Source organism: Papilio machaon, chromosome 22 (assembly GCF_912999745.1).
Source record: "Papilio machaon chromosome 22, ilPapMach1.1, whole genome shotgun sequence".
NCBI lineage: Eukaryota > Metazoa > Arthropoda > Insecta > Lepidoptera > Papilionidae > Papilio > Papilio machaon.
The window spans coordinates 1,873,652-1,901,571 of NC_060007.1; the positions used below are offsets into that span (position 1 = coordinate 1,873,652).

General features: G+C 33.7%; 2 protein-coding genes across 3 annotated transcripts in view; one reads left to right on the plus strand and one right to left on the minus strand.

The window, feature by feature from the left end:
• The window catches only part of LOC106712582, a 40,013-nt gene extending 31,685 nt beyond the window's left edge, over positions 1 to 8,328 (plus strand). For both annotated transcript variants that reach the window (XM_014505192.2, XM_014505193.2), the window contains one exon: positions 6,999 to 8,328. In XM_014505192.2, the coding sequence (XP_014360678.1) occupies positions 6,999 to 7,141 (143 nt within the window). In that variant the 3' untranslated portion in view covers positions 7,142 to 8,328. The remainder of the gene's footprint in view (positions 1 to 6,998) is intronic.
• Positions 8,329 to 17,753: 9,425 nt separating this feature from the next.
• Positions 17,754 to 27,920, minus strand: part of LOC106707324 (homeodomain-interacting protein kinase 2) — an 86,088-nt gene continuing 75,921 nt past the window's right edge. Inside the window, exons 11-24 of the mRNA XM_045683402.1 lie at positions 27,714 to 27,815; positions 27,440 to 27,550; positions 26,893 to 27,069; positions 26,305 to 26,424; positions 25,051 to 25,271; positions 24,194 to 24,259; positions 23,180 to 23,287; positions 22,412 to 22,623; positions 21,331 to 21,512; positions 20,433 to 20,651; positions 20,053 to 20,130; positions 19,712 to 19,899; positions 19,254 to 19,358; positions 17,754 to 19,009 (exon numbers count right to left, since the gene is read on the minus strand). Of these exons, the coding sequence (XP_045539358.1) occupies positions 18,823 to 19,009; positions 19,254 to 19,358; positions 19,712 to 19,899; positions 20,053 to 20,130; positions 20,433 to 20,651; positions 21,331 to 21,512; positions 22,412 to 22,623; positions 23,180 to 23,287; positions 24,194 to 24,259; positions 25,051 to 25,271; positions 26,305 to 26,424; positions 26,893 to 27,069; positions 27,440 to 27,550; positions 27,714 to 27,815 (2,076 nt within the window). The 3' untranslated portion in view covers positions 17,754 to 18,822. The remainder of the gene's footprint in view (positions 19,010 to 19,253; positions 19,359 to 19,711; positions 19,900 to 20,052; positions 20,131 to 20,432; positions 20,652 to 21,330; positions 21,513 to 22,411; positions 22,624 to 23,179; positions 23,288 to 24,193; positions 24,260 to 25,050; positions 25,272 to 26,304; positions 26,425 to 26,892; positions 27,070 to 27,439; positions 27,551 to 27,713; positions 27,816 to 27,920) is intronic.

The window sequence follows — 27,920 nt, forward strand, 5'->3', positions numbered from 1 at the left end:
CTTCACGAAATCAAAGTAAACATGTCAAGACGCTATCACTCCTTATCTTTAAAAAACCCTAGAAGTTTTCTGTCAAGTGCACGCGAAAGTACGAAGTTTGTATTTACTTTAGCCACGCAATATTTGCCTATCGTTATATCAAAGTTACGTTCACACGACCAACTTAAATAGGTCAAGTTGATGTTATAGACCTTTTTACAAATAAATGTTTTGTAACCAACAACCGTTGACTAAAAATATGATTGTACGATCTATGTACTCAAACTTGTATGCAATATTTTCACTATTTTATTGAGTTTCATCTAAGAAAAAGATATAGAAATAGGCCTACTAAGAAGTTTTATAATCTCAGTTGCGTTCTCAAGAATTTTTAAATAAACAAACTAGTCAACCTAAATCTTTGGATTTTTATGAAAATATATTCAAATGATATCTAAATTTTCAAACCCATTCCAAACAAACCATCAATTTAAACTTTTGGGAAGATATAATCTGAATAATTGCGGTGTATTGCATGAACAATAACAAATCTAGATGTAAGAAAATTAGACTAATTATTAAATAATTAGGTTTGCTTACACCGCTATTGACCGCCGTAAAAAAAGTAAGCTAAATAAAAAAAACATTATGTCTATGCGGAAATATAAAATATACATTTGCAACTAAACAAATGGACTAGACGAAATACATTTGTAATCTAAAAAAAACGCATTAAGTTCATTGCACTATAACTGATTAGAAAAAGTTGAAAATAAACAAAAACCTAATGAAAGTATTTAATCTTGAGTTTCCACTGTCTGAATACTCATACAAAAACATACGTAGTCAGTTACATTCTCTTTAAACAATGCTTTTGTACAGGTTTTCGACAGTGAGAACACACGCACAACCGTCTCTGAGAGGGAAAGTTAGAACCAACAACATCGTGTTTGTTGTACAACAATCATTGGAAATAGGTTAATAAATCGCTTTTGTCCCGTGACTCAGTTGTCTATAATGGTTCCAACTGCGACGCAATTTCCTGCGCAAGCGAACCATTGTTTGCTCATGCAAACTAAACTCAAATGGACATGTTTATTTAATGTGCCAAGAATTCTTAATTATCCTTGATTGTATACTATTACGTGGGAAGTGTTATTAACTTAGTTTTATAATTCTACTAGCTGTCGCCCACAACTCCTTCCGCGCGCAGTTAAAAATAATGGGGGGGGGGTTATGAAAAATAGATGTTGGCCGATTCTCAGACCTACTGAATATGCTCACAAAATTTCATGAGAATCGGTCAAGCCGTTTCGGAGGAGTACGGTGACGAAAACTGTGACACGAGAATTTTATATATTAGGAGTACCAATTGGAAGAGATTTATTTTACTTTTATTAAATCTGGAACTGTTTAAAATATCACAAAAAACTAAAGAACGATACATCAATTCATTAATAAACTTATAAAACTTAAACGCGGGTCTATGAATGATAAACTATATCAAGATAATATTTAACAAATGTTAAAAGGGATACAATGTTTCTGGTGCCATGTCACTTATTTGTTTAGGCTTCCACTAAAAACCAGTAGCTGCCACTATACGTATACCGTATAGCTATGTACGGTGCGGGCTTTTTGTTACTTTTTTATCGTCGTCCAGTTGCACTAGCCTAGGGTTGACAACTTTGTGATATAACTTTTATTGTAATTTTGTTTATAAAAAAAATGTAGTAATGTTACATATTATGAATTCAATATCTCTAAAATGTTTGGATAATAAACATTATAAAGAATTTGTATTTAACAAAAAAAAATATAGAAAACTTTCGACTTTATTTGGGCAACAAAAGGAGGCAAGGAGGGCAACAAAGCTGGAAGAAAGTATATGAAAATAGAAGGCATATTATTCTATTACGTATGTGTGTGTATGAAGTCATATTTACACATGTGTAGTATTATGCCGTGACATCTAAACCCTAGATAGTTTAATAGAACATAAACAGTTCGTTGGCTATGAATGGAGGCGTTGGCTTTGGTCTGGCCTCTGCACGCACCGCCGTATCCGCGACCGTCGTTTTGACATCGAGTCGCCTTTCACTTGACCTGGATATTTGGGAACTGGTTCGTAATCACAATGCAAGCTTGCATTCCCTACAGATAGATCTTATTCGCATTGTAATCGACGTTTCCTATCATAAATTATATTTAGGTAACCACAATGAATAAAGAAAATTACTCCTCCATAATTTTTGACATACTTTAACCTTGTTAATGCGATTCAAAAGTTTTTATCATATTCTGGATGTTATAAATTACATGTGGCACATGATAAATACAAAAAAATTGTAAAGTTGATGTACGACAACAAGTTCATGACAGTTTCTCAGTAAACAAATTGTACAAGATATGACAGCTGTGCCACCGTTCACCCAATTATAGCAGCCCTGGAATATAAATAAAATAAAAAGCATCGCGCTAGGGCTCCGAGGCAACCTGTTTGGACGCCGCCTACGCCTCAACAAATCAGCGCCAGTTTTTTCTTAGACCCTCCCCCCCTCTGCCCCCTTACTTCATACAATCATACTAAGCTCGTAGCGACCGTGCCCGATCAGGTTTAGACGTGTTTCGGAGTGACCCAACAAATGGCACACGTCATACGAGTTCTCTACCACAATGAAGAAATGCGTCACATTTGTCATTACGTGTTACGGGGATACCAACATTTGGATGAAGAATTTAGTTATAATGGGCAAGAAAAATTTATTATGCAACGTTTGATGACAACTTTCAAATTAACTTTGACTTCTATCTAAAATAAGCTTTATCTTCTATCATAAAACGTTTCTATGTCATAGTAGAATAAAAATAAATTATGTTGAAAAAATGTTGACAACCACTGACTAATAGCATTACGCAATGTCGACTTTTAAAAAAGCTCACACGTCGCAAATTCAATGTGAAACCGCTATTGCGTGGGTTCTGTCTGCCGGTGCGTTTACATTCACATTTTTACACCCCCCTACAAGTTTCTCTACTGATCTCAAATTGTTATGTTACAATAACTTCACAGAATAGTCGACATTGGAAATTGCTCTTTATTTTAAGGTATATAAGCAACGTTATGCCAATCATTGTTATTAAAATAAGACTTCGTTTCATAACATCTGTTAAAAGTGTTATTTGTAACAAAGCTCAGTATCTGAATACGTTTTTAATATTTTTTTGTAAAGAAATTTACTTACAAAGTAGTTTGTAATTTTTAAAGCCTGTTTCCTGATGTTATAGTCCTTTTTATTAAAATTCCCTCCTTCAAAATCAATTGCGTATTTTTACCTCTCTGACGAAGAAAAATCTATTCATTTATGTCGTGTCTCTTTCGTTATTATATGCGGCTATTAACAAAGGGTAGTGACAAAACAACCCCCAAAAATTACTTGTACATTCACGCCCTCGCTTCAAAAAGCGTGACGTAAAAAAACCTCACGAGGATACTTCATGTTTTTAGTTTTCTTTTTTTCTTCCACTTAGGGATTCCGTTCGTGTGATAGAAGGACGAAAGACGGATCTATCTTGTTTCCGTGCATAGCATTCGTTATATTTTAGTTTTTGAAATGTTGCCAACATATATACTGACAGAGCTGTCAACACTGCATGAATAAATTAATAGCATTTCAAAGTATAATTATTAAAAAAACTTGCGAAGTTGAAGTAAATCACAAGAAGTAACAAGAAAGATACTGCCATAACAAAACTTTATAATTTTTTAGTAAGAGAATACTTGTATTAAAATTACACGCGTGATCGTTCTGACATATGGTGAGTACAGACCACAAATTGTATAGACTCGTATAGCAAATCGTTCTTTACGCCGGTAAACAAGTGAATTGTACGAGAGGGCGTCGTTCGCCCGCAGATATTTAGGTCGACCAAAATAACCACGGCTCTCTTCTCGCCTTCAATAAAACTGGGCATTGGACTACTCGTTTAAAGCACCTTGTTTGCAACACAAATTACCACTCTGAATGACTGGAAACTATTGATGAATAACAAAACATACCTTTCGATATATCCGGGTGTATTTTAAATATTGAAACTTTTCTACGGGATTTGTTTCTATGTAATGAAGAATACCATGTAAATAATAATATAACGAGTACCTCTAAAATAGAAATCTAAGGTTTTGTTGTAGATTTTATAACGTAACTTTTGTCTTTTACTATTTTCTTTTCAGCCTAAAAACAATAAAAGATTAATAATGGCCACCGTTACGAGTGTAGTGAGCGTGTGTGAGTTGTTTATATAAAATCATCGCTAGGCGCACGCGCGGATCCACCAAGGCCATTTTGTTTACGCACACCCGCATGTTTACTTCAGTCCGAAGCTTATAACCCGACTAAATTGAGGATATCTTCCATCGAATGTAAAACTGGCGATGTAATACGCTTTCGAATTCGGTCGTATAATAGCTAACGCGAAATGGCGGGAAACGCTTCATTGAACGTTTGGCGGCAAACTATTGCATAATCGAATGAAAGTATTTTCTCCAGTTTTCAGTAGCATACATTATTTACATTGGCAGAAGATAAAGATATTTTCATCCATAAATCCTTCAATCAACAATAGATATTTTTAGGTTAGATTCCAAGCATGTTTTGACTTACATAACACATATGAATTTCTATCAATTCGTATTTTTCCTTGACTTGACGAGATATACGATTACATATTAAAAGTAAATTAACATGTTTTTTCGATTATCCATTTGGAATTTATTATAATGTTTTGTAGTTTTGATAAAAATAGCTTGCCAGTGTCCACGTGGTTTGATTTGGCGGGAACCGAGATCGGCGTGGTCCAGTCGACCTTGGGCCTTGTGACGTCATTGACATAGTTCTGGCTGCAAGACACATCGGATTGGCCTTTTTAGTTTTTTTTCGTACTGCTTCAGATCGTTATTATCTGTGGGGACGCTTCACCAAACATTATCAAAAGACCGCGCGCTTTTTATTAAAGTAAAAACTTTGGCGCCTTTTTCTGCTTTTGTAGCACAATTATGTATTGAATGTTCGATACGTAACAATAACGTTTGCAAATGTTGTTTGCCTAATAAGAAAACAATTACTTTTTTACTAAGTAAAAAAATATTTCTAACTTTCTCAATGACTACTAAGTCTGTAATTAATTACTGAAGGAGTTTCTTAGTGTAAATATTTTATTAAATAAGGCAGACGACTCTTCTCGATGGTTTCTGGAACCAAAATCACCAACTTATCGTCATCCATCTCATTATCTTTGACAAAACAGAGGTAAAAAAGGTCTCAGAAACCAACACTTAATGCGCCAATTAGACTGAAGGACCTTGAATATAATCTATTGTAAATGATGACAAAGTTATACTGACTTAACAGATAATAAGTAAAATTTAAATGTGAATTTAAAACAGTATAGTATATTAATAAAGTTGTTTGGCGCGAAACTCGTGGCCTTGAGCGTGTGTTGCCATGTCGTTGTAACCAGTCGACAGACGGCCGTCAGTCATCCTTATCTATAGTTTCTTAATTCGACCTGCGATCTTCTCTGTTAGTTTATATAGTAAATAAATTAGCATTTGAATGTAATCATATTTTATTTTATACTAGCTTTTACCTGTGACTCCGTCCGCGCGGAATAAAAAAAAAAACGGGGTAAAAATTATCCTATGTCCTTTTCCTGGTTCTAAGCTACCTGCCCACCAATTTTCAGTCAAATCGATTCAGCCGTTCTTGAGTTATAAATAGTGTAACTAACACGACTTTCTTTTATATATATAGATGACGATAATTGAGACCTAAGTAGAGATTAATTATTAATAGAAAATGAAATAAAATCCTGTTACTGCAATTGCTCACAATAACCTATATGCAATATAACACACGCCCGTGACCCAGAGATGTAGGCAGAGATTAGACTTCCATTTGGCACGGTCCTAACACAACAAACACTCACTGATGACAAATTTTAGATATAACTAGCTATCGCCCGCGACTTTGTCAGCGCAGAATTAAAACTAGCCTTGAATATTCCCGCGTGTGTAGTTCCCGTCAAAATCGATCCAGCCGTTCCGGAGATAACCCGGAATAAATCGGGTCTCGCGGACAGACATAACAAACAGACAAACAGACAGGAATTTTAAAAACTGGTTTTGCGTTATCGTCAAGTAAATCATTGGTGCGAATTATATGATTTTTTTAAATTATAGCAAAAGTGATCGACTCTACTTATCTAAACGTTCCTGTAAGTTGTCCGTGAACTTCGTACTCAGTGTGTTTGCTCGGAGTGGTACCCAGCTCGCAGTATCACAGCCTACAGCCATTACAACGCAGATTAAACAGTAGTAAAAACCTCGTAAAACTTTTATACTTATTAAGGTCATAGAATTTTTTTCAAATTCAAAGAGGACTACAAAGAGCCCGGCTTGCGACGAATTTTAAATGGATTTCGGTACAAAATATGTTAGAGATAAGGTGACCATTTTGGTATGTATTTAGAAGTAAAATATTTTTGCTGATTTTTTTACTTTACACAGTTTTAGAAACAAAATTCTCATAGACATTGCATTAAACTATTGTACAACATACTATGTTAAACATGAAAATTTCTTAGTTTTTTATTTTTTTACTAACCTACAATTTGTTCGATTTATGAGATGAATATAGATTTGGTTCAATTATTTGTATAATTATTTATTGATGTCTGATAATCCCGGAATATTAAAATTAAACACAATTGCCATGGTCACCCTACACATTTAAGGGTACTTTTTATGGTCGCTATTCTTTTGAAAAGAATCGTAAAACTGTCGGGACAAATCGTCTTACTGCGCACCCCACAACTGTCTCAACGTACCTTCCGCACAACGAATAGCTTGCCACGCCTGCTTCTGACTTTTACGACATCTTTAATGTCATAAGAACAACGCACCCCTTAAATAAAAGTTAAAATTATCATTATACTTATCATATTTTCTATCTTTCCAGATTTCCTCAAGCCCCGAAAGAGGACGGCAAGTAATGGCAAGAAATCTCCCTCCGTGCATAAACACGAGTGCGGGCACGGAGCACACATACGCCCCCCCAAGGTCGCCCGGCTCAACCAGACGCACTTCAAGCGCTCCAGCTAGGCCCGTCCGGTACACAACAGTCCGGATGTGTCAGCCGGACACTAACACCGGACGCCTCGGCAACTGCAATCCACGTGCAATGCTATCCCCGTGTAACGAACTGAACACGGGTTCGCGAGATGCAGTGTGCATTATTTTATATCTCTTTATTTATTCTATGCCAGACGTTAACAAGTCTCCGGCGACATATTTAAGTAATTCGTAAGATAAATTCAACCATTATACTTTAGGATACATGTATGATAAAAAATATATTTCTCTATAGTTTCTGTCACTCGGTACAACATAAAGTTCAAGTTGCTCAACGGACAATCAATATCTCAAAACTTGTGTCCGTTACTGTGGATTTTCGTTGCTGAAACACCTGTAAAAAATATACTGTCTTATTCTCTATGGAAAAAAGAGACATCATGTTTTTTGCAGTAAAATTTTCACAGTTAATTATGCAATATTTCTCACCTTATCACAGATGCAATATGGAAGTGTGACGCATAGTTTTAAGTTTATTATGATCTCTTTGACATATTAATTAAGTTATAATAGATTAAGTGATAAGTTAATAAGGATATAGAAGTCGGGAGTACATTTTAAGTTTTGGATTTAGTTCAGGAGATTGTGTGCAAGTAAACGTAACTTAAACGTTTCGCTTTGAAAATGTTAAAACGTTGGCGGGAATCAGATTTCAGTCGAAGTGCGTTCGAACATTTTCGACGCGCGTTTTGGTGCGCGCTTTTTGCGTCCCCCTATTGCGCAGGCGCATGGGGGGACACGAAGAACGGAAACTATTGAGCAAGGCAATAGAGTAGTAAAATACAAATACTCAAGATGTTAATTTTGTTGTTCGCAACAAAATTATATTTTATTTTGCCAATACTATTTAATAAGTTAAAAACAAATTTTTATTTTAACTATAATAATTGAGTATTTGTGTTTGGAAACAATTGTAGTATATTGAGCCTGTCTTTTATTAATATATTCGTTTTATTGTTGCATTTTGATGGAGTATATTCTGTAGAGGATTTGTTTTTTTTTTGTTCTTATAAATGTCTTAAACATTTTACCAGGATAGTTTTACGAATTGTGGCGTTTGTATCCCGGCGCTTGGAGGGTGCCAGTTGGGTCGCGGCTCTGTTTGAGTACAAATTATTTCATTTCAGTTTAGTTAGGAGAGTCGCGTCCTACTTACAGAAAAGACAATTCATTTTCATTATATCATTTGAATTCATTCAATTCGCTTTAGTCTTAAAAATGTTTGGAGCGAGTCTTATCGCAGTTGAACCAAAGTTAAGAATTAACTTGACAAGGCCTCGGCCGTAATGAAATGTTTTTTTATTAATGAATTTCTTATTTTGACTATATGACGATAAAAAATTAAATTTATAGAACGCCTGTTATAAGACATTTTTACCTTTGTAATGATTCTAAATGATTAAGTTTTGTTGGTAAGAAATTTTTGAAGTTGTTTGTGAAATTTATAAAATGTGTTTGTGTCGCCTCTGAGATAGATGTTATTGTTGTTTACGTAAGACATTGAATAGATATTTTTTATTAAATATAATATACGAATGTTACACTATTTAAATAAAATACCAACTATTTTTATTATAAAATGTTATTAAATAATCGTCTAAAACCTTCATAATCGTTTTAGACGAATATTTATTTTTATTAAATAACAATTCAACTTTTATTTTCGAGGCGACACTTTTATAGATTATTTTGAAAAATGTCTGAGCAAATTTTACGCTCCTTTCAATTGAAGTCCGATTTTTTCATCACAATATTGATCTTAAGTTTTCAACGGGGTTGCTATGTTCGATCGTGTTTAAATATTTTATTAGAAACAAAGAATAATGTCATATAAGTGTATGGTTTTTAAGTTAGATTAATTATTGGGGATGGCAACACTCGATGTTCGGGGCTCACTGATTACGTCACGATCTTAATTTATTTCTGTTCAACACCTGTGATGTATTAAATATGATCTCAGAAGATAATTTAACTGTATGCATATGTCATAATTTAAATATGCTACGAACTTGTAGCGAGGAAAAAAACTGTATCCCTGTTGAGAGGCAATGAGAAACAATTTAATACATCAAATTATTTAATAATAATAATATAGAGTAATAAGCGTATAGATGGCGCTGGCGGCGGCACTGTAAATATGGCAACACCAGTGTATTTATTGCTAACAAGTGCTGCAAACTGCACTTTGTAAGGGATACAACAAAAAAATATATAAATATAAGCTCCAGAGGCATCCAACAACGAACACTACGGACTATGACCACTTTAATATCTTAAATATTAATTTATTAAATTGAGTATTTTTACTTCAAAACTAAATTATACAGGACATTGTTTTACATAATTTCTTTTTTAATTAAAACACAATTTCAATGTCATTTCCGCATAACTTTAACAAATGACATAATTAGTATATTAATTTTTAATTGTTTTATCACCAAACAAAATTTTAAATGGTATATCAATTAAAATTTTGTTGTAAAAATTTAGATTTACCGTTATAATTACTTCTTTTAAAGCAATATTTATTTAATAAATGCGATACATCATGTCATTATGCCAATAACAAGATTAAAAGCTTTTAAAAATAGGGATATTTTGTGGTCCATAGTCTTAAGTATACGCTGATATAAATATGTGCTTAAAAACCGTTTGTTTCCACTGTCTAAAGATTCGTACAAAATCATCTGAGTTATGTTTTTGTGAGTGTTTCGTCAGTGGAAACCGACGGCAATATCGGCAACGTCCGAGAAGCACATAGCCTTTGGCCGCGAACATTCGCACTTTTGTATATACTTCGGCCAATGTTTATTATGTATCGAGTCTTATTGTGTATTTATAATTTGTATAATGTATAAAAAGTTTAATAGTTAAAAAAAGCTTACTTCATACTATTGATGTGTTTTATTTTTAAAAAATCCCTGCAAATAACCGTTATAAAGAAAAAGATTTTTTGAAGCAGTAATAACTTCGGAATCGGAGTCAAATAAGAGAAGTTAATAATTGAGAACGGCTAATGTATAGATAGTCCGGTGACACTGACTAGTTTTGGACCACTGAAGGGTAAATGAGCGTGGTATATGAGTTAAGCCGTTCTTAATTATATTGTTATAATGTCTCTAAAGATTAAACAATTTAAGAGAATAAATTGTTGTAAAATAAAACAATATTTGGATGCTCGTATGAAAATGTTTACTGATATCACAATCAAATCTACACATCTACCCGTTTACCCAACATTTAGTCGCATACACGTCGAATATTGATGATTTACATGCAAATACAATACAATATACCCAATAAATGTAGTACACAGAAGCACCGCACCGCAGCGGTGGCGCTAGTATCTAAAATTTGAATACATATTAGATTTGTTACACAATGAAAAAGAAAATACTAAATTTTTTCAATTAAAAGCAAAGTCTGGCGTGCTACGGAATTTTTTTCTTTAATTTTCTAATTAGCTAGTGTTCGACGACAATAAATTTTCTACGTGTCCCCACATTTAAATTTCACATGAAAATTGTAAAAAAAAATATTTTTTCCATAGAAAAATTCGCAGCTAATCAGTACAATGCTAGTTTGAAAAGTGACAAAAATTTTAAATTCACAAAAATGTATTAATTAAATTTGCATAATAATTATAAACCACAGCAATGAGTAATAAATACAATTATTTACGTAGATAAGTTTTATAGAAGAAAAATTAAGAAACTGCACATACAGTTGCAATTTAAGAAGTTATTGTCTCAAAAACGATTTAAAAACCACCACAATACAATTAAAACTGCTAAATAGATAAATTTTATACGAGCTATAGCCGCCATTGTGCTCCAAAAGAACTTGAGACATATAATAACTATTAATTTATATACATTTACAACGATTAGAATACATATTACACTTAGGCACATTGATTGTTTATAAAATTACGAATTAATTCGAAAACGTGATCCTGTCACCGTCAGCTATACTACCACGAATCTAACACCAATAAGTGATTACAAAATTACATACTGAATGTGAGGTTATTCGTTTAATTTTTTTAAAGACATTTATTTAATTATAATCTATAGATTTATTAAACCGAACGATGAAAAAACGACCGAATCAGAAATATTACGAATTATCTAATTCAACATTTATTTAAATTTGAAACATTTAAAAACGACGACAATGCAACATCTTTCACTTATATAATACACATAAGGAAAGAGCTCGAAAGCGTATCGGAGTGGGAAATGTTTTGATAAATTTGTACTTTAAAGTTTCCCATCTCAATCAGTGCTTCGTATTAGCAACAGGTAACGTTATATTTGTGTTTATAAGATATATAATTACTTGCTAATTTGGTCATAAACCTACATTGCACGAACTAAACTAGCATAAATATGTCTATAGTAAGTACGTAATGTGTAAACACCGCGCCTCTCGAGTACACAATACAAGGATCATGTTGGACGCTACGAGGATATCCGATATCTTACACTATAATATATAGAAAACAGCAAATCTCGATTAATCTGGACATTGAAATCACATATAAATATTACATAATGTTAAATTAGTTACAAATGTCGGGTGCGGTCGGTGGACGACGACGGTTTCATAAATTTTAAAAAGTTTTTATTTAATCTAAAAGTAAACTTCACATGAAAAATAAACAATCGTAAATTTTTTACTTTGGGAATAAATTCTATGATGCACAATTAAATACAAAATACATACTTTAACAACAAAACATTCATTGAAATATAAAATTACCCCAAATTAACAATTAAATTACTAACTTAGTTAAACTAAAATTAAAATGTATTAACTTAAATTCCAGACTAACTAAAATAAACTATACAATACAGTTAAAGTACTCACAATGAAATATTAAAATGCACATCACGAATTTTGTCTAAATCTTACAACTTAAAGCATGTTCGTGTTGTCCGCCGTCCACACGGGATTAAACATAGACGAACATCTAATCCTATGCAGTATTAACTACACCCACAGCTTGTATAAATCATTTGACATGTATTCCAATTAAAAGCAACGGCTACTTTAAATTCCTGATATTCTAATCCAGGAAAAGTGATTTAAATGTTGCCACTCTATACACAAGTGTGGATTAAGTTTGTTTTGTGTAATGGCAACATTTAATTCACTCCATACAACGACTACTGCCCTATACAATCTATAAGCTCTATAGGTAAATATAAAATATTTCAGACATTTATATAATATTAAAAACTGACTTCATAAATTTGGTGTTGAAATCTGAAAGGTAGTTTAAAAATTCAAAATAAATATAATTATTCAATAACAATCCAGTTGTTCGAGAGTACGATATATGGACGGCAAAATTATCTTGGTGAAAACAGCCCTTTTTGTCATAGGTTTAATATTTATACCACTTATAAGACAATTTATAGTTCTATTAAAAATATACAGCAATAAACATTAAGAAAATCTCACCCGTAGCATATTAGAAAATGCTCCAAGACAATTTATGACGATAACGTCTGTAAAAAAGGAGAAGAAAATCGACAGAGACAGCAATAAAAAAGCATAAGATTAGTTAGAACTGAACAACTGGACCGCGCAGTAATCTAAGACATTATCAACTACCGACAAATTCACATTTAATATTAGTAGACAGTGTAAAAATAATATTTATAAACATTGGCCTATAAGTTAATTAGAATTCATTGTACTCCAACTAGTTGAGAAAGCTTATTAATATTATCACACATACCTATCAGGTAGATAACGTCGAGTGTTACAAAAGTTTACACTAAACAGTAGAGCCTAAAGTTAACAGCCGATAATGACACGTTACAAATGTACGACATCAGACTTGTAGAGTAAATCCTATGATATTTCGAGTACGGAGTGACAAATTGTTCCCACTTCAGTTACACAACTTTGCCTCCAACATTTCGGCAGGCGCCGTAATTTATTTTGTTTATGTCCCTTTTAGAATTTCACAGTCACTGTTCACTATATAATTCAAAAATTCTAAGTAAACGTGGTGCGCACATTTAAACGTTAAAATTTACATATTCTTCACATCTATATACCCACATACAAAGTACTACATATTATACACTTTAGTGCAAAAACTACTACACAGGTGGTCGTTACAAAAGCTGATTTCTAAGCACATTTAGGACAAGGTAAGATAGGATAATCAGTCAATATTAAAAATGTTGTTTACAATTCATAGGAGACGATTAGATTGATATTGTGCGTGAACATTATGTTTTTAGCAAGTATCAAATACATTGATTTCACAAAATCATATATCTAATTTATTGTGAATGAAAAAATTAAATACTTAATGTCAACCGACAATCAAACGCATCTAATATTTTATATGTACATTATTATACACTAGTAATAAAATTATTCAAAGGTTATTATTTTTATGAAAGTGGTTGATTACATTCAATCATTGTGCGACCACGCATTTAAACCTTTGCTTGATCATAACGCATTCTATCATGAAATTTCATATTTATTTTAAGGATTTCGTTGTTTTAATACCATTTGGACATAATTTCAAACGCCTGTAGAAAATTAATAGCAGCTTTTTGCTTATCGACAAATATACTATTTTTATATTTTCACGTATTTTCTACTATTTTTGAGATGAGTGTTGATTACAGTGCACATTAAAATAAAATATCATACATTTGCAGACAACTGTTTTAAGATATACAATAAATAGTTATGATAATGGGAGATCATTAATTTTGAAAAAGTAACTAACATGGAACAAATTTTAATTAATAAATCCCATGGTATTAGAACAATGAATATACTAAAGGACTACATAGAACCTAACGTACATGTAGAAACTATGGCCTACAAGAGGTGAACGAAAATAACTACTGAGAAGCAAATAATAAGAATCATTATTGTCTGACACTGGGTTATTGTCGAGACAGCAGCTCTGGCGACGAGCGCCACACTATTGACTAGTCATGTTTTACTTTGATACACGGACTTACTGAAATAATAATTGACAATTCAACTTTTAAATATATACTGCATTCAGAGTAAGTGACATTATTTACCGGGGGTTTTTGAGAGCAAAATCTCTGTATAAAATATATCGTCGTCCCAGTCATTAAAACGAAATTATGGTCTTAGAAACCCACAGTTAGTTTGCTACTTTGAGCTAGCTAGTTTAAGTGGCAGTTACTCTATACTCGTTACGTTACTATATGTTTTGATTTGTGTGATACGGCAGTAAAACCCTACGGTTAATTTAACAAAAAAGTAATTAAAAAGCTTCATATAAACTTACGAAGATAAACTAACGATGGTCCCTACGGAAACTATCTAAGTTTGAAAAGGCAAAAATTTAAACAATTATAAAATTATGAACTTAAAATATACAATTAAAATCTACAGTGCTTTTTTCTAGCGTTACTTTCAAATTTACAAATATGTTACAAATATGAGATAAATAGCAAAATGGTAGCTTACGATAGTCAATCAACCATCGTGAAAAAACTTTTCCATTTTTTATGATGACGGTGTAAAAACACCAAATGTTATTTATTATCGATGTAAAATCACTTAATTTTGTTGTTTTAATATCTCAGTAAGTCCGTTAACTTTCACAAACACATAGCAAACTACAGAGAAGCGAGGCCGCGGGACAAAGACAAGGCGGCATTACGGGACAAGGGACAGGTCAAAAATAAAAGTAAAATAAAAAAAAAGGGATATTTGGATGTTTATTTACAACGCTTTCGTTAAAACTACGCGATTATAGAAGAATAAAACTTAACATCAGTTCTCACATCCCCTGATCACCCACAATTTACATATAATGTTAAATATTTTCCTTCTCTAACACAAGCCCTAAAAATACCCCCACTGTTATATTAAAACGTTCAACATACATCGTTATTAGTAAATTATAAACACCTCCGTTTTACAATTATCTCAAATATAATCACAGAGGAAATTGATGACTTAATTGAAACAAAAAAAATATCGATAAATGAAAATGATACATCACTATTACAGTTGTTTGTACATTCAAATTACAACTATGAATTTCGACTGTGGTATTTGTAAGGACGTGTATTTTTCTCTCTGTTTTATCAAAGACATATAGAGAGATGACTATACGTGTCAATATTAGTGTCACAGCAGTCATTACCCACAGTCAAATAAATATAAACAAGCGGCGACAAACTTGTTGTCGGTGCAACTTAAAATAGGGATGCTCCAACTATCGATAATCAAAAATATCGATTAAATTATATTTAAATTAATTTTATTATCATCCAATCAAGATATCTAATATTTTATTATATTTTTAATCAAATAATTTTACTACAATTTATTTATTTGTGCAAATGATTGTCAAAAACATATTACTATCTCTCTTCCTTCAAGAAAGAGAAGGATAACAATATGTTTTCATACAAGTGTATCGGCAATGTAAACGCACAGAAATAGTCATACCTAATCAACATCCCTATGGAATTTTGTACATCAAGAGAAAAATTGCATCAACCCAAAACAATAATAAGCGTATTCAATGAGTCAAAAAAAAGTCGCACCGATACTAAAATCGCCGATGGAAAAATAAAATATTTTATATCATTAATTTGAAAATGAAAACGTACTTTAGTTTAAGTCGGTTTTCAATGACAATAAAAGTTTGTCATTCTCAAGGTCATTTCATATTTACTAAATTCAGTGTAGATTTATTGAGTTAACACTAAGGGATTGTTTTAAGTATAGATTAAATGAGGCAGAACAAGACAAATATAATCTCAATACTAATATTATAAAGTTAGAAAGAGGAAAAGATTTGTATTTTTGTATGTAACAAATAAACTGAAAAACTACTGGACAGATTAGAAAAATTCTTTTATCATTTGAAAGCTACATTATCACTGACTAACATATGCTACATTTTTTACTAGATTTATAAATTAATATAGAAAATTGGTAAATATTATTATTTTAAGTGTGAGCAGCTTCGAGAAAAGTATACTTCGGCCGTACTCCCTTCGGCGGGGGCACTGCCGATACTCAGAAACAATATTTTTTTTAATTATTATAATCATAGACAACCGACTCAAACGAAGGATCTCCAAACTTTTGTTTAAAAGAAAATTTAACATGTAAGAAAGACATATACAAGAAAGAATTTCTTTCAATGAAATATTATTTTCAAAGTAAAACATAGTAAAGTTAAAAAAAAATCTAGAGATCCCTTTAAATATTTAAAGTGGTACATTTTCATAGACACCGTGTAAATTAGAGATCGATTGAAGTGTTAACTCTGATTACCATTTAAATTAAGAGATGTGTTATTTGCTTTTTTTTAATATTAGGACATAATATACTATTGCTTTTATAAAATTGATAGGACTATTATTTGATAATACAGTCAAAACCGTTTATAGCGACATCGTTTAGAACAACATACCGGTTAAATTGACCAAAATCAAAGGTCCTGGCTGAATGTTATATACATATCTTTCCTATTAATACCTGTCACCGGTTGTTACAACTATCGGTTTTTACGACTCAATATGAGTAGTCCCTTCGATGTCGTTATAACAGATTTTGACTGTATTTTAAAATACTTAATAAAAAATAATTTTATCAAGTTTAATTAAATTAATATTCCTAGTTAAATAAAAATGTTTACATTATTTTATTCGGTTTGGATTATTACTGAATATATAAAAAACACATCTCGTAATTCCAAATTAATTCAAGCAACGTGTAGAAAAAAAAATGATCGAAAGACAGCAAACGTACAGTAAAAAAACATATTAAATATATGTAAGTGACGTTTTCTAAACTTATAACATAATACTAAAAGAAAAGAAAAAAAAAACACATCAGTAATCAAATTACAACCGTTAAAACTAAAGAACTTAAAAATTATATTTTTTTTATTGTCAGGCAGCAATGCTATATGTACTAAATTTAAAAATTAAATTAGTCTTGTCAATAAAAAAAAAAGTTTGGTAGGAATTAATGTTACATAGTGTAATAAATCTGTTTAAGCGATTATATTAATTAATAACGCCTTAAATTAAATTAAACGTACTTAGTAATTAAAAAAAATAATTATCAAATATGGTGTACCTCTATAGCATATGGACACTTCAACATAAAAAGAAAACCCCCAAAGGGTAAAACACTTATTCCACTAAATTATTTACAAATTGATTGGTAAGTCGCTTAAATAAAAAAAAAAGAAAATTCACAGCAGTACTAAAAAGTACAAACTATAAAAAAAAATCAACTCACAATACCTTAGTATAGTTCGAAATAGAATTACTTATATGAAAAAAAAAAATCTATCTTAAAAAATACACCTTCTATTTAGCATAGGTAATATTTTTTAATGTGTTGCCAAGTTATCAGGGGATTATCAAATTATTGGCAATACATAAAAAGAAAAATTAAAAAAAAAACCCGCAACACTAAAACCTCACTTCAAATTACACAACTATCGTCTACAAAATTAATATACAATGCAATTAATAAAAAAAAAAAATTAAATCGATTAATCGTTCGTTATTTGTAAATTTTTTTCGCTAAAACGAGTACACATGCATTTTAAAATCGACAATTACCTATGACTGTGCTAAGAAAACTAAGTTATATATATTTTTTTTAACCATTTCAAATAAAACTTGTCTAAACCTAATCGAGTACTCCAACACCCTACACACATAATTACATCTATACATTAATAAAATCCCCATTATTTATATCATATAGTTATTAAAACACAGCATTATTTTTTTTGTATTTCAAAGATTAAACGCTACGTAATACGAAACACAAGTCAAAATTTCGCGTCCGCAAATCTCACGATTTCAACAAACTAAAATTCTAAAAAAAAATACGTTAAAATTAAAAACCATAATTGACATACAATCAGGTGGAACTTAAAAACATCTAGGACATTGCGCGTGCGCAATACAAACCATTTGGTACAAACGACTACACTAAAATAAAATATTAGTAAATGCAATCCACTCGCTCCTTCGATAGAATTACAATTGAAAAATTAAATATATATATAAATCCATATTACATAATGATTCACTAACATCTAAGTAAAAAAACAAACCGAACAAAATCTAACTACGGCAATAGGATAAGTACCTTATGGTACTTTATATTTGTACAAGATGTAAAGTTTAAGTGCGACATCGGTGCATAGAACCTTCCTACATAACGACACACTAGTCAGAGTTTTGAATTAAAAATTGCAGTGTGATAGGAATCGATCTCGTCAGTCCCCAATCACTCGACCGGCCTTATGGACCAAAGATGGCGGAGAATATCCAACCATAGACTACCGCCTCCTTGATTTATAAGGGCGGCGAATTGATTTATATCGTGTTCAAATCGCACACAAACACTGTTTCATATTATATTAACCGACCAAATACACGAGTCATTTACAAAACAACCGTTTGTACGGTTACTAGTCTCTCACATGACAGTTCAGTAATCGATGACGTCACTCCCTTCACGAGTCGCCAGCTGCCGTACACACCACTGTACACGTTGGGTATAAGGAGATTTACGCCCGTTGTTTTAGTGACGGTGGCAACGTGGGGGGCGTGGCACGCGTGGGGGGCGTGGCACTCTCAGTCGTACCAGAGGTGTTGCTGGTGCGGGGCGTGCGTGGCGTGCGCGGGATGTGCGGGGTGTGCGGGGTGCGCGGGGTGTGGCGCGTGGGGCGGCACCAGGTACGTGGGCGAGTATGGCTGCAGGTAGCCCGGCAGACGCGCGCCGCTGCCGTGGTGTGCCGGTGGTGGACCGGTCACGCCCCCGCTGGAAATATATGCAATTCACATTATATTTATGTTGGTAAAAGATTTTGTTATTGGTAAAAGAATTTAATTTACTTACCAATACTTAAATTTATTTACAGAAATTTTGAATTTATAGGAAACGAATCAAAATCAGATCTATTTTTGTTGTATCAGCTTGTACATTTGTGTCTAGGGGTTAAAATTATACCAAAAAATCTGGTTCATGACAATAATATATTTAGGTACGATGGTATGCGACTCACGTATGGTAGTGGTATGTGGGTACGTAGAGGGGTGGGGGTGGCAAATATCCCGGCGACACCCCTCCTCCCGGCCCGCCCGGCGACAGCACGCCCCCACTGCCCGTCCTGCAACACACAAGCACAAACATATTAATTTGATTTAAGATATATTTTAATTAAATTCCTTTCACGGTTTATTTGTTAACATATATTGTACTAGCAGTCGCCCGCGACTCCGTCTGTGCGGAATAAAAAAAAACATAAGTAGCTTATATGTTCTTCCAGACTATGTTCTACATCTATGCCAAATTTCATCGCGATCCGTTGAGCCGTTATGGAGATACCTTCAAACATCCATCCATCTATCTAAACATTCGCATCTATAATATTAGTAAGGATTAAGATAAAGTATCATAATCTAAAATATAAATGTTTAATATGTAGCTATAAGTTCTAAGATAATTTAAACATACACATACTTGTAATGCGCATGCGGATGGTGGTGCCAAGCGTGGGCGGCGGCGTGCTTGTGCGCAGCGGGCGGGCCCACGCCCACGCTGCCCACTCCCACACCGCCCACGCCCACGCCCACAGCGTGCGCGTTCACCGCACTCACTGCACTGATGGCGCCGCTCGTCGCCGGCAGATAGTCACGGCATCCTCCAGTCTATAGACGATATTTAAATTTTTTTATAAAAATTGTGGGAAAAATAAAAATTTTCTGAACTTGTTGGATGTGGTGTAATATAATTACTATAATATATTACATTATCTCACTAAATTTAATTAAATAACTATAAATTGAGTGCAAAATACTAACGCTATCCCGCTTGGTGTGATGAGGCGGTAGATACTGATTACATTGGTAATCGTTCGTCTGGCGGATCGTTGCGCCGCTCTAGAACAAACGAAAAAAAAAGTTAGTACTATATTTCATACTGTAATGTATTTGTGTTCAATTACATCTAGATTTAGATTTTATCACAGATCAGCAATTTAAAACTAACAAATATCGATCCCAAAAATACAAATACTCAATCTTGCAAATATTAGATACACAACAATGTAACCTAGAGTTGAAATCTAGAGTTAAATCTAGAGTTAACCTAGAATAAAAATTGGTCAAGGTGGACTTCCAAGGCTTCCGAAAGACCCGAAAAAGGTCTAATAGAAAAATGTTTGTGAATGTGTTGAACTAACCGATATGTAGTGTGTTGGCTGGTGCTCCGGCAGCAGCTCCTGCTTGGCCTGCGCCTCCTGCTGCGCCAGCGCCAGCAGCCGCTTCTTCTGGCTCTGAGGCGTGGGCTGCGCCGACTGAGCAGACTGAGTAGACTGCGCAGATTGCACAGACTGCGCTGTTGTCGACTGCTGGCTACGTGCGCTCGATTGCTGCTGCTGTTGTTGTTGCTGCAGCTGTTGCTGGAATTATAAATAATCTTATTACAATGCAAATTCATTAAATAAAATTTCGACCAATTTTATTTATACAGTTTTTTCTTTAGGTAAATATATTAGGGGAAAGAATGGTTATTTTGGTTTTAAAGTGGTACTTAAAAGCTCTAAGTAGGTAGCACTAGTGTCAAGAGAGATCATCTGTCAAATTTTTACGCTCTATTTTAGCGATTTATAAAAAAATATAAATGTATTGCTATTTCACTTTTACGTTAAAATAATTCGTCTTAAATAAATAACTTTTTTTTTTTGGTTTTCGAATGAAAGACGGCAATCGTTACAATGACTTCACTCCACAGAGATCTTTGTATTTAAAATATTAGGTCGTTCGGAAGATCATTTCATTTTTTCTCGACTTATAGGATTCGTGTATTTTCAACGAAGATGGACCACGTCCTGGGTCTATTGGAGCTGATAAAGGCATTATTAAACATAAAAATAAATATAGAAAATAGAAATAACAACGAAATGACTTTCCGAACAACCTAATAAAATGTTTTTTGTATATCTGTGGTATATATATACAGTTAGTGTCACTCTTTATTATGCTGCCATCTATAGTAAGCAAAAAGCAGTTTTTTCTCAACTGTTAAACACGGGATCGTATCATCAGAGTACAAGTTGTTTATTGCTGCAATTGTTGTACCTGGTTGTGATGATGGCAGCTGTTGGTCTGATGCTGCTGGTGCTGATGAGGCTCATGTTTGACATGTCTATCGTCACGTGGTGTACGTGCGCTGCAGATGACGCCGCCGCTGCTTGCTGTCGTGTTGTTGTTGTTGTTGTTGTGCGCTGTCGTTGCGGTTGTTGCTGCACACTCGCCACTTCCTACAACAACAATATGTCAAGTTCAGTTGTATATTGCAAGCTTAAATACATTTATTAAACACTAGCTGTCACCCGCGGTTCCGTCCGCGCGGAATTAAAAAAAAACTTAATAAGTAGCCTACGTGTTCTTTCAGACTATGTTATACATCTGTGCCAAATTTCATCAAGATTCTTCAAACAAACATCCATCCATCCATACATACATACATTCGCATTTATATTAGTAAAATTTACTTTAATTGAACACAAATTGTGCATGACACACACACGAAATAAAATTGTGGCAATGTTGCAATAACAAAAAATAAAAATTTGCTACTAATTGAATTGCCATTATATATTTTAATGTTTATTATTTTTTAAACATCAGTCATTCATAAAGACACATATTTGTACACAAAAATCGATATTTACTACTACAATATACCTACAGGATGTTCTATTTTACACATTTTTATCTTTAATTTAAAAAAAAAATGTTGATGTCATATTTTCGAAATACAGTCAAAATCTGTTATAACGACATCGAAGGGACTACTCATATTGAGTCGTAAAAACCGATAGTTGTAACAACCGGTGACAGGTATTAATAGGAAAGATATGTATATAACATTCAGCGAGGACCTTTGATTTTGGTCAATTTAACCGGTATGTTGTTCTAAACGATGTCGCCATAAACGGTTTTGACTGTATAATTAAGTACAAATCCATATGTTACTAGATTTAAAAAAAAGTAGCCAATGTGTTTTTTCCAGACTATATTCTACATCTATGCTAAATTTCATCAACATCCATGCAGCTATTCTGGAGATACCTTCTAACAAACATCCATCCATACAATCATTTTCATTTTTAATACTAGTAATAAGTAAGATGACAAGTGTTTGATCTAATATTACCTCTGTTGTTGTGCGAATGTTGTTGTTGATGTTGCTGCGTGTTGTGGTGTGCGGGGCGAGGGCGGCGTGATGCCTCCTCATCCTCTGAGTCAGAGATGGTGATGACGGAGACAGCTGGCGAGGGTGTGTCCCGGATGGTGATGGTGTGAGCGCCGCAGCCTCCCGCCGCAGCTCCGCCCTCCCACGTACCCGATACACCTCCACTTTGAACCCTGTACCAGATACATTCGTTAATACAAAAACCGTGAATCCATTGAAGTATTGTAATCGTCAAATCTCATTGCCATTTAAAATATTTGCTTTTGTGACCTTCAATTGGTCAGACAATAGAAATCGTATAAGACACAAGTAATTGCAGCTTTCTTTAAACATATATAAACGGGAACACAAACTATTAAGATACTAAAAATCAATAGCTATAGGAAGCATTAAAAAACAAGACAGACTTTATCCTTATACATTATTCAGATAATAAAAAAATTAGACTTAATGTCCCCGTACTAGAACTCTGAGTTACGTTACATCACACAGTTCATATTACGTAAGTTCGAGATAAAAATACGAAAAATAAGCCGCAGGTAGTTCTGTCAAAAGATATATAAAACCTACATGAGCTTAAAGAATGACACAAAAAAAAATTACATGACGCAACTACAGTACAAAGAGAATATAGTGACATTTTGACATTGACAGGGGGGCGCTAGTGGGCTGTCATAATTTAGTTTGGCTTATGCCCCCCAGGTCAGATTATATACACAATATACTGACGTGTGGTCATGGTGGTGCCTGTGTCGTGACGGTGGTGTCCCCTCCTTCACTCTCTTCTTGACCGGCGATAGCTGAGTCGGCTCCTTCTTACCGCCACTGTTCACCATACTGGAACAATTACACCATCATTATTGATACGCAAACAACTTTATAACATAATAGTTGTCGCCGGCGACTCTGTTCGCGTGGAATAAATAACTTAATAGGTAGCCTCTGTGTTCTTACAGACTATGTTCTATATTTGTGACAAATTTCATCAAGATCCGTTGAGTCGTTCTGGAGATACCTTCAAACAAACATCCATCCATCCATCTAAATAATCGCATTTACAATATTAATAAGATTTATTTTTTAATTCATTATTTTAACAAATATCTTCATAAATTTATCATCAGAAAGTCAGCACTATGAATGTTAGTAGTTTCCCTATCAGACATATTTAAATTCACTCTCATTAATAGAACATTAGAACTTAGATATGCGAGAAACCTCTATAAGCGAGAATATTGCGGTTCTTTAGACTCTCGCTTAATCCAGGTTCAACTGTACTTATATTGACCAACATGTCGACTAACTAAAATTTAGTATCATTGAACGTCGATGACGAATTAACAAAAATGTACTAAAAACGAAATGAAACAAATAATTATTTATTAATCTTAAATGCAACGTAAAATGACTAAATACAATAGTTTACAAGCCGATGTTTTATAATTAATAAATGATTAAGAGAATTTTTATTATACAAAATAGATAATCCACAGCAACCGAAATTAAAACTACGAAGTTGTAACATAAATAAAATTTAAAGGCAACGTAACGTGAACGATTAAAATTAATAAATTAAATAAAAAGTTTGTGCATAAAGTCAGATGATAGTGGGTTATCAAATAAAAATAAATAAATCCGGAGAGAAAATTAAATTAATAAACTTTAAAGGCAAAAATATATACAATATGTGCTATTATAATAATAGGGGCTAATTATTAATAATTCATTAAGATATGTTTGCACCTGTATTGATGCGTTTGGTGGTGCGGCTGGTAATGGGGCACGGCGCTCGCCTGCTGCTTTGTTGATCTGTCGACAAGCGCGCAATCAAAACTACGCTCTAACTATACTGACACAAGGGCCATTTCACATTGATAAGGAATTACGAAACCTAAACATTTTAATTAAGGAATATATTTAAATAAAAAAACTTTTGCCATAGTTTTTTGAACGCTGGAAACTTTCCTAAGTAAACGCGCAAATCAATATCAATACATAGTATAAAACAAAGTCGCTTTCGCTGTATGTCCGTATGTATGCTTAGATCTTTAAAACTACGCAACGAATTTTGATTAATGTGATGTCGTAAATAAGCACGTTTTTTTGCGCTTATATTGCAAACGCTGGCTGAACCCTACGAGATAGACCAAAATAATGTACTACAGTATTGTTCACCTTAAAAAGTTCAACAAAAAAGTCCGCGATGGTATATGTCTATCTCTTAGGGATAACCCAGCATAACCATTTTTATTCTTTTACGAAGTGATTTTAAACAATACAGCATTAATCCTTATCCATTTAAGTACCTTAAATAAATTGTGCATTTATTCTGTAGTAGGTATATTTTGCATTGCACCCGTGCGAAGCCGGGGCGGGTCGCTAGTATTAAAATAATCCGTAAACATATTTAAATGGGTCTGATAAAAATAAATCCGTATTTTTTTAAATATATTTAATTACTGATTTTTCATTCTCTTGCAAATTTAAACCTACTCCCATAAATTCATCGATCCTTAAAGATATTAATAATCAGCGCCACGGAACAAACTAGAAAAACCTAGAACAATAATCCAACAATCTAGAATACTTCAATATCTCACCTCTTAGGAGGGTGATGATGCTGCGGATGATGAGGATGGAAGTCCCACACGTCGGCGTCCGGCAGCGGAGCAGGTTCCACGATGAGCGGAGCGCGCCACTCGCCCACGTCGCCCACTCCCACGCCGCCAACGCCCACTCCCACGCCACCCACGCCCACGCCCACACCGTGCTGATGGTGGGCGGCGGCCGCGGCGGCTGCAGCTGCTGCTAATTGCTGCACCTGACGATGTGTCATCGAATAAATCAACTCTTGGACTTGATAATGTGCCATTGAAACGATCAGTTTCAATATTAATGCAAGACTGTAATTAATTATGATATAAAAGTTCATGCATCAAATAATTGTTTGCTTACTAAGCAAATGTCATCAAGTTACACAAAATTCTAATGAAATGATTACTTCACTATGTAACTTAATACGAGGTCAAGTTACCGACAGATATAGGCTTCATTATTACTTAGAAATGCGTAATTTGCAAACACAACAACAAATAACTATTAATTAACAAATTTAGATGTTTTTAGGCATATAATGAAAATATCGAAAATTCCTTTACAATCAAATCTAAATTTATTTATATATACACAAGCTGTCGCCCGCGACTCCGGCCGCTCGGATTAAAAATAAACTTAATAAGTAGCCTATGTGTTCTTCCAAACTGCTCTGCATCTATGCCAAATTTCATTGAGATTCGTTGAACAGTTTTGGGGATACCTTCAAACTAAGATCCATCCATTCATCCATTTGCATTTATAATATAAGTAAGATTTATGCCTTTTCCAGGCGTTTTTCAATAAATCTAATTAAAGTTTAAGTTTACTTTACAATTATTTGAAAAAAGTAACTGTAAAGTTGTTTTTCAATTATTTTTTTTATTAATCCAACTTTATATTCGGATTAAATAACCATCAAACAAATAACAGTCAAAGTTAACATACGACATTTTAATTAACAGGCGTTCGAGTAATATTTATAATCCAAATTACTTCAAAATGGACAAGTCGCGTTATGTTTTGAATTTACACATCTATATATATAAAAGAAAGTCGTGTTAGTTACACTATTTATAACTCAAGATCGGTCGAACTGATTTAGCTGAAAATTGATGGGGGAGGAAGCTTGAACTAGGAGACGAACATAGGAACTTTTTTATCTTGTGTGCATTTTTTTATTCCGCGCGGACGGAGTCGCGGGTAAAAGCTAGTTTTTAATATTTTATCAATGTGAAAGGTACATAGAAATGTGTAAATACCTGATAAGCTGGCTGGCAGAGTATTGAGGAGACGAACTGATGCGGGAAGGGCTCTGCGGCGCGCGTCGCGTACTGCCGCGCCCCGCCCACAGCCACACGCCCGCCCTGGTACAGCTGGTACTGACACACAAACATACAATCACATACATCAGTGTTTCCCAAAGTGGGCGATAACGCCCCCTTGGAGGCGTTAAGAGGCCTACTAACCTAGGAGGGGGCGATAAGAGGCCCAAAAAATGGGGGGCATTGAAATTAATTAAAGTAATGAAATTTTGGTTTTTAAGTTTTAGGGCTGAATAAAATTAGGGGCGCTCTGAAATATAATTGATTTTCAAAGGGGTGAAAGAAATAAGTTTGACAATCACTGACGTACATTATACAAAACAACTTTTAAAATTAAATAATAATCATTAAAAAACATATGATTCCATCTCTCCAAGAATTATACAACTAAGTTAATGATATAAATGCAATAACACCTTATTTAACAAAATCACAAAGACGTATAAAAATTAAAACAATCTTTGAAAAAATACTAATAAGATGTGAACTAAGGCATGTTTAGTATTGTGTTTATTTAAGACATACCAGGTTGTCGTATGGCGCGGCTCTTAACCTCTGCTGGTTGATGGTGAGCGCGAGGTGGTGGGGCGCGGGGGCGGGGGCGGGCGCCACCACGCTGCCCACGCCCACGCCCACGCCGTACTCCGCCGCGCCGCCCACACCGCCCACACCGCCCACACCGCTGCCAGAACGACGGCACACCTAGGAACAACATACCTAGTTATTTATTTTTTTATTTCAGTCTTCACGACTTTCAAATCGTGTAATTTTCCATCCATTCTATTTTTTTAGACCCGCTTGTATCCGTGCAGATTGAATGGATTGGCGCAGTCAAGAATGTTTACGAATATTATGGGTTCTATAATAATTGCGATTAAAATCCATTTAATCTTTCTTAATTCATTTAACCTTGTCTTTTGTACATTTTTCCATGACAAAATTGACGCAGCTTTATTGCAAATGTCGCTTTAAAATCCCAGGAAAGATTCCCCGTCTACTTTTTTGATACAAAAAACGAAAATTTTTTAACACGTCTTTTTTTTACTACAAAAAATAGTCAGGGATTGCTTACCTCCATCATTTGCACCGACGCCTTGACATTATTGCAGTGCGCGTAGTCAACAAGGTGCGCGAGAGTCACAAACGCATGGTTTAAAGCTTCACCAGGCATTATTCTTCTTTCCTATCATTAAAAAAACATATGTTAACTAGCTGTTGTCTACGACTTTAAACACGGGAAATTAAAAATAATTACATATTTTCATATCGGGTGACATATCCATATTATGTCCCAACATAAACAAGAACAAATGCCATATAATTTATAATTTAAAAAATAAACTAACCTGGTCCATTGTAAGCATTTTCTTCAATAAGTCAATAAATTCCCTTCTGTCAGCTTTCTCAGCCAGCAGTTGGCCGCCTTCGAGATCCGTTGGCACATTCACCTGGAGAACAATTAAAAAAATATATAAATAAATGTGTTTAAAATAAAAAACCAATAAACAATAAGTTAAAAATAAATCCCTGCATTAACAAGTCTCTAATGCATG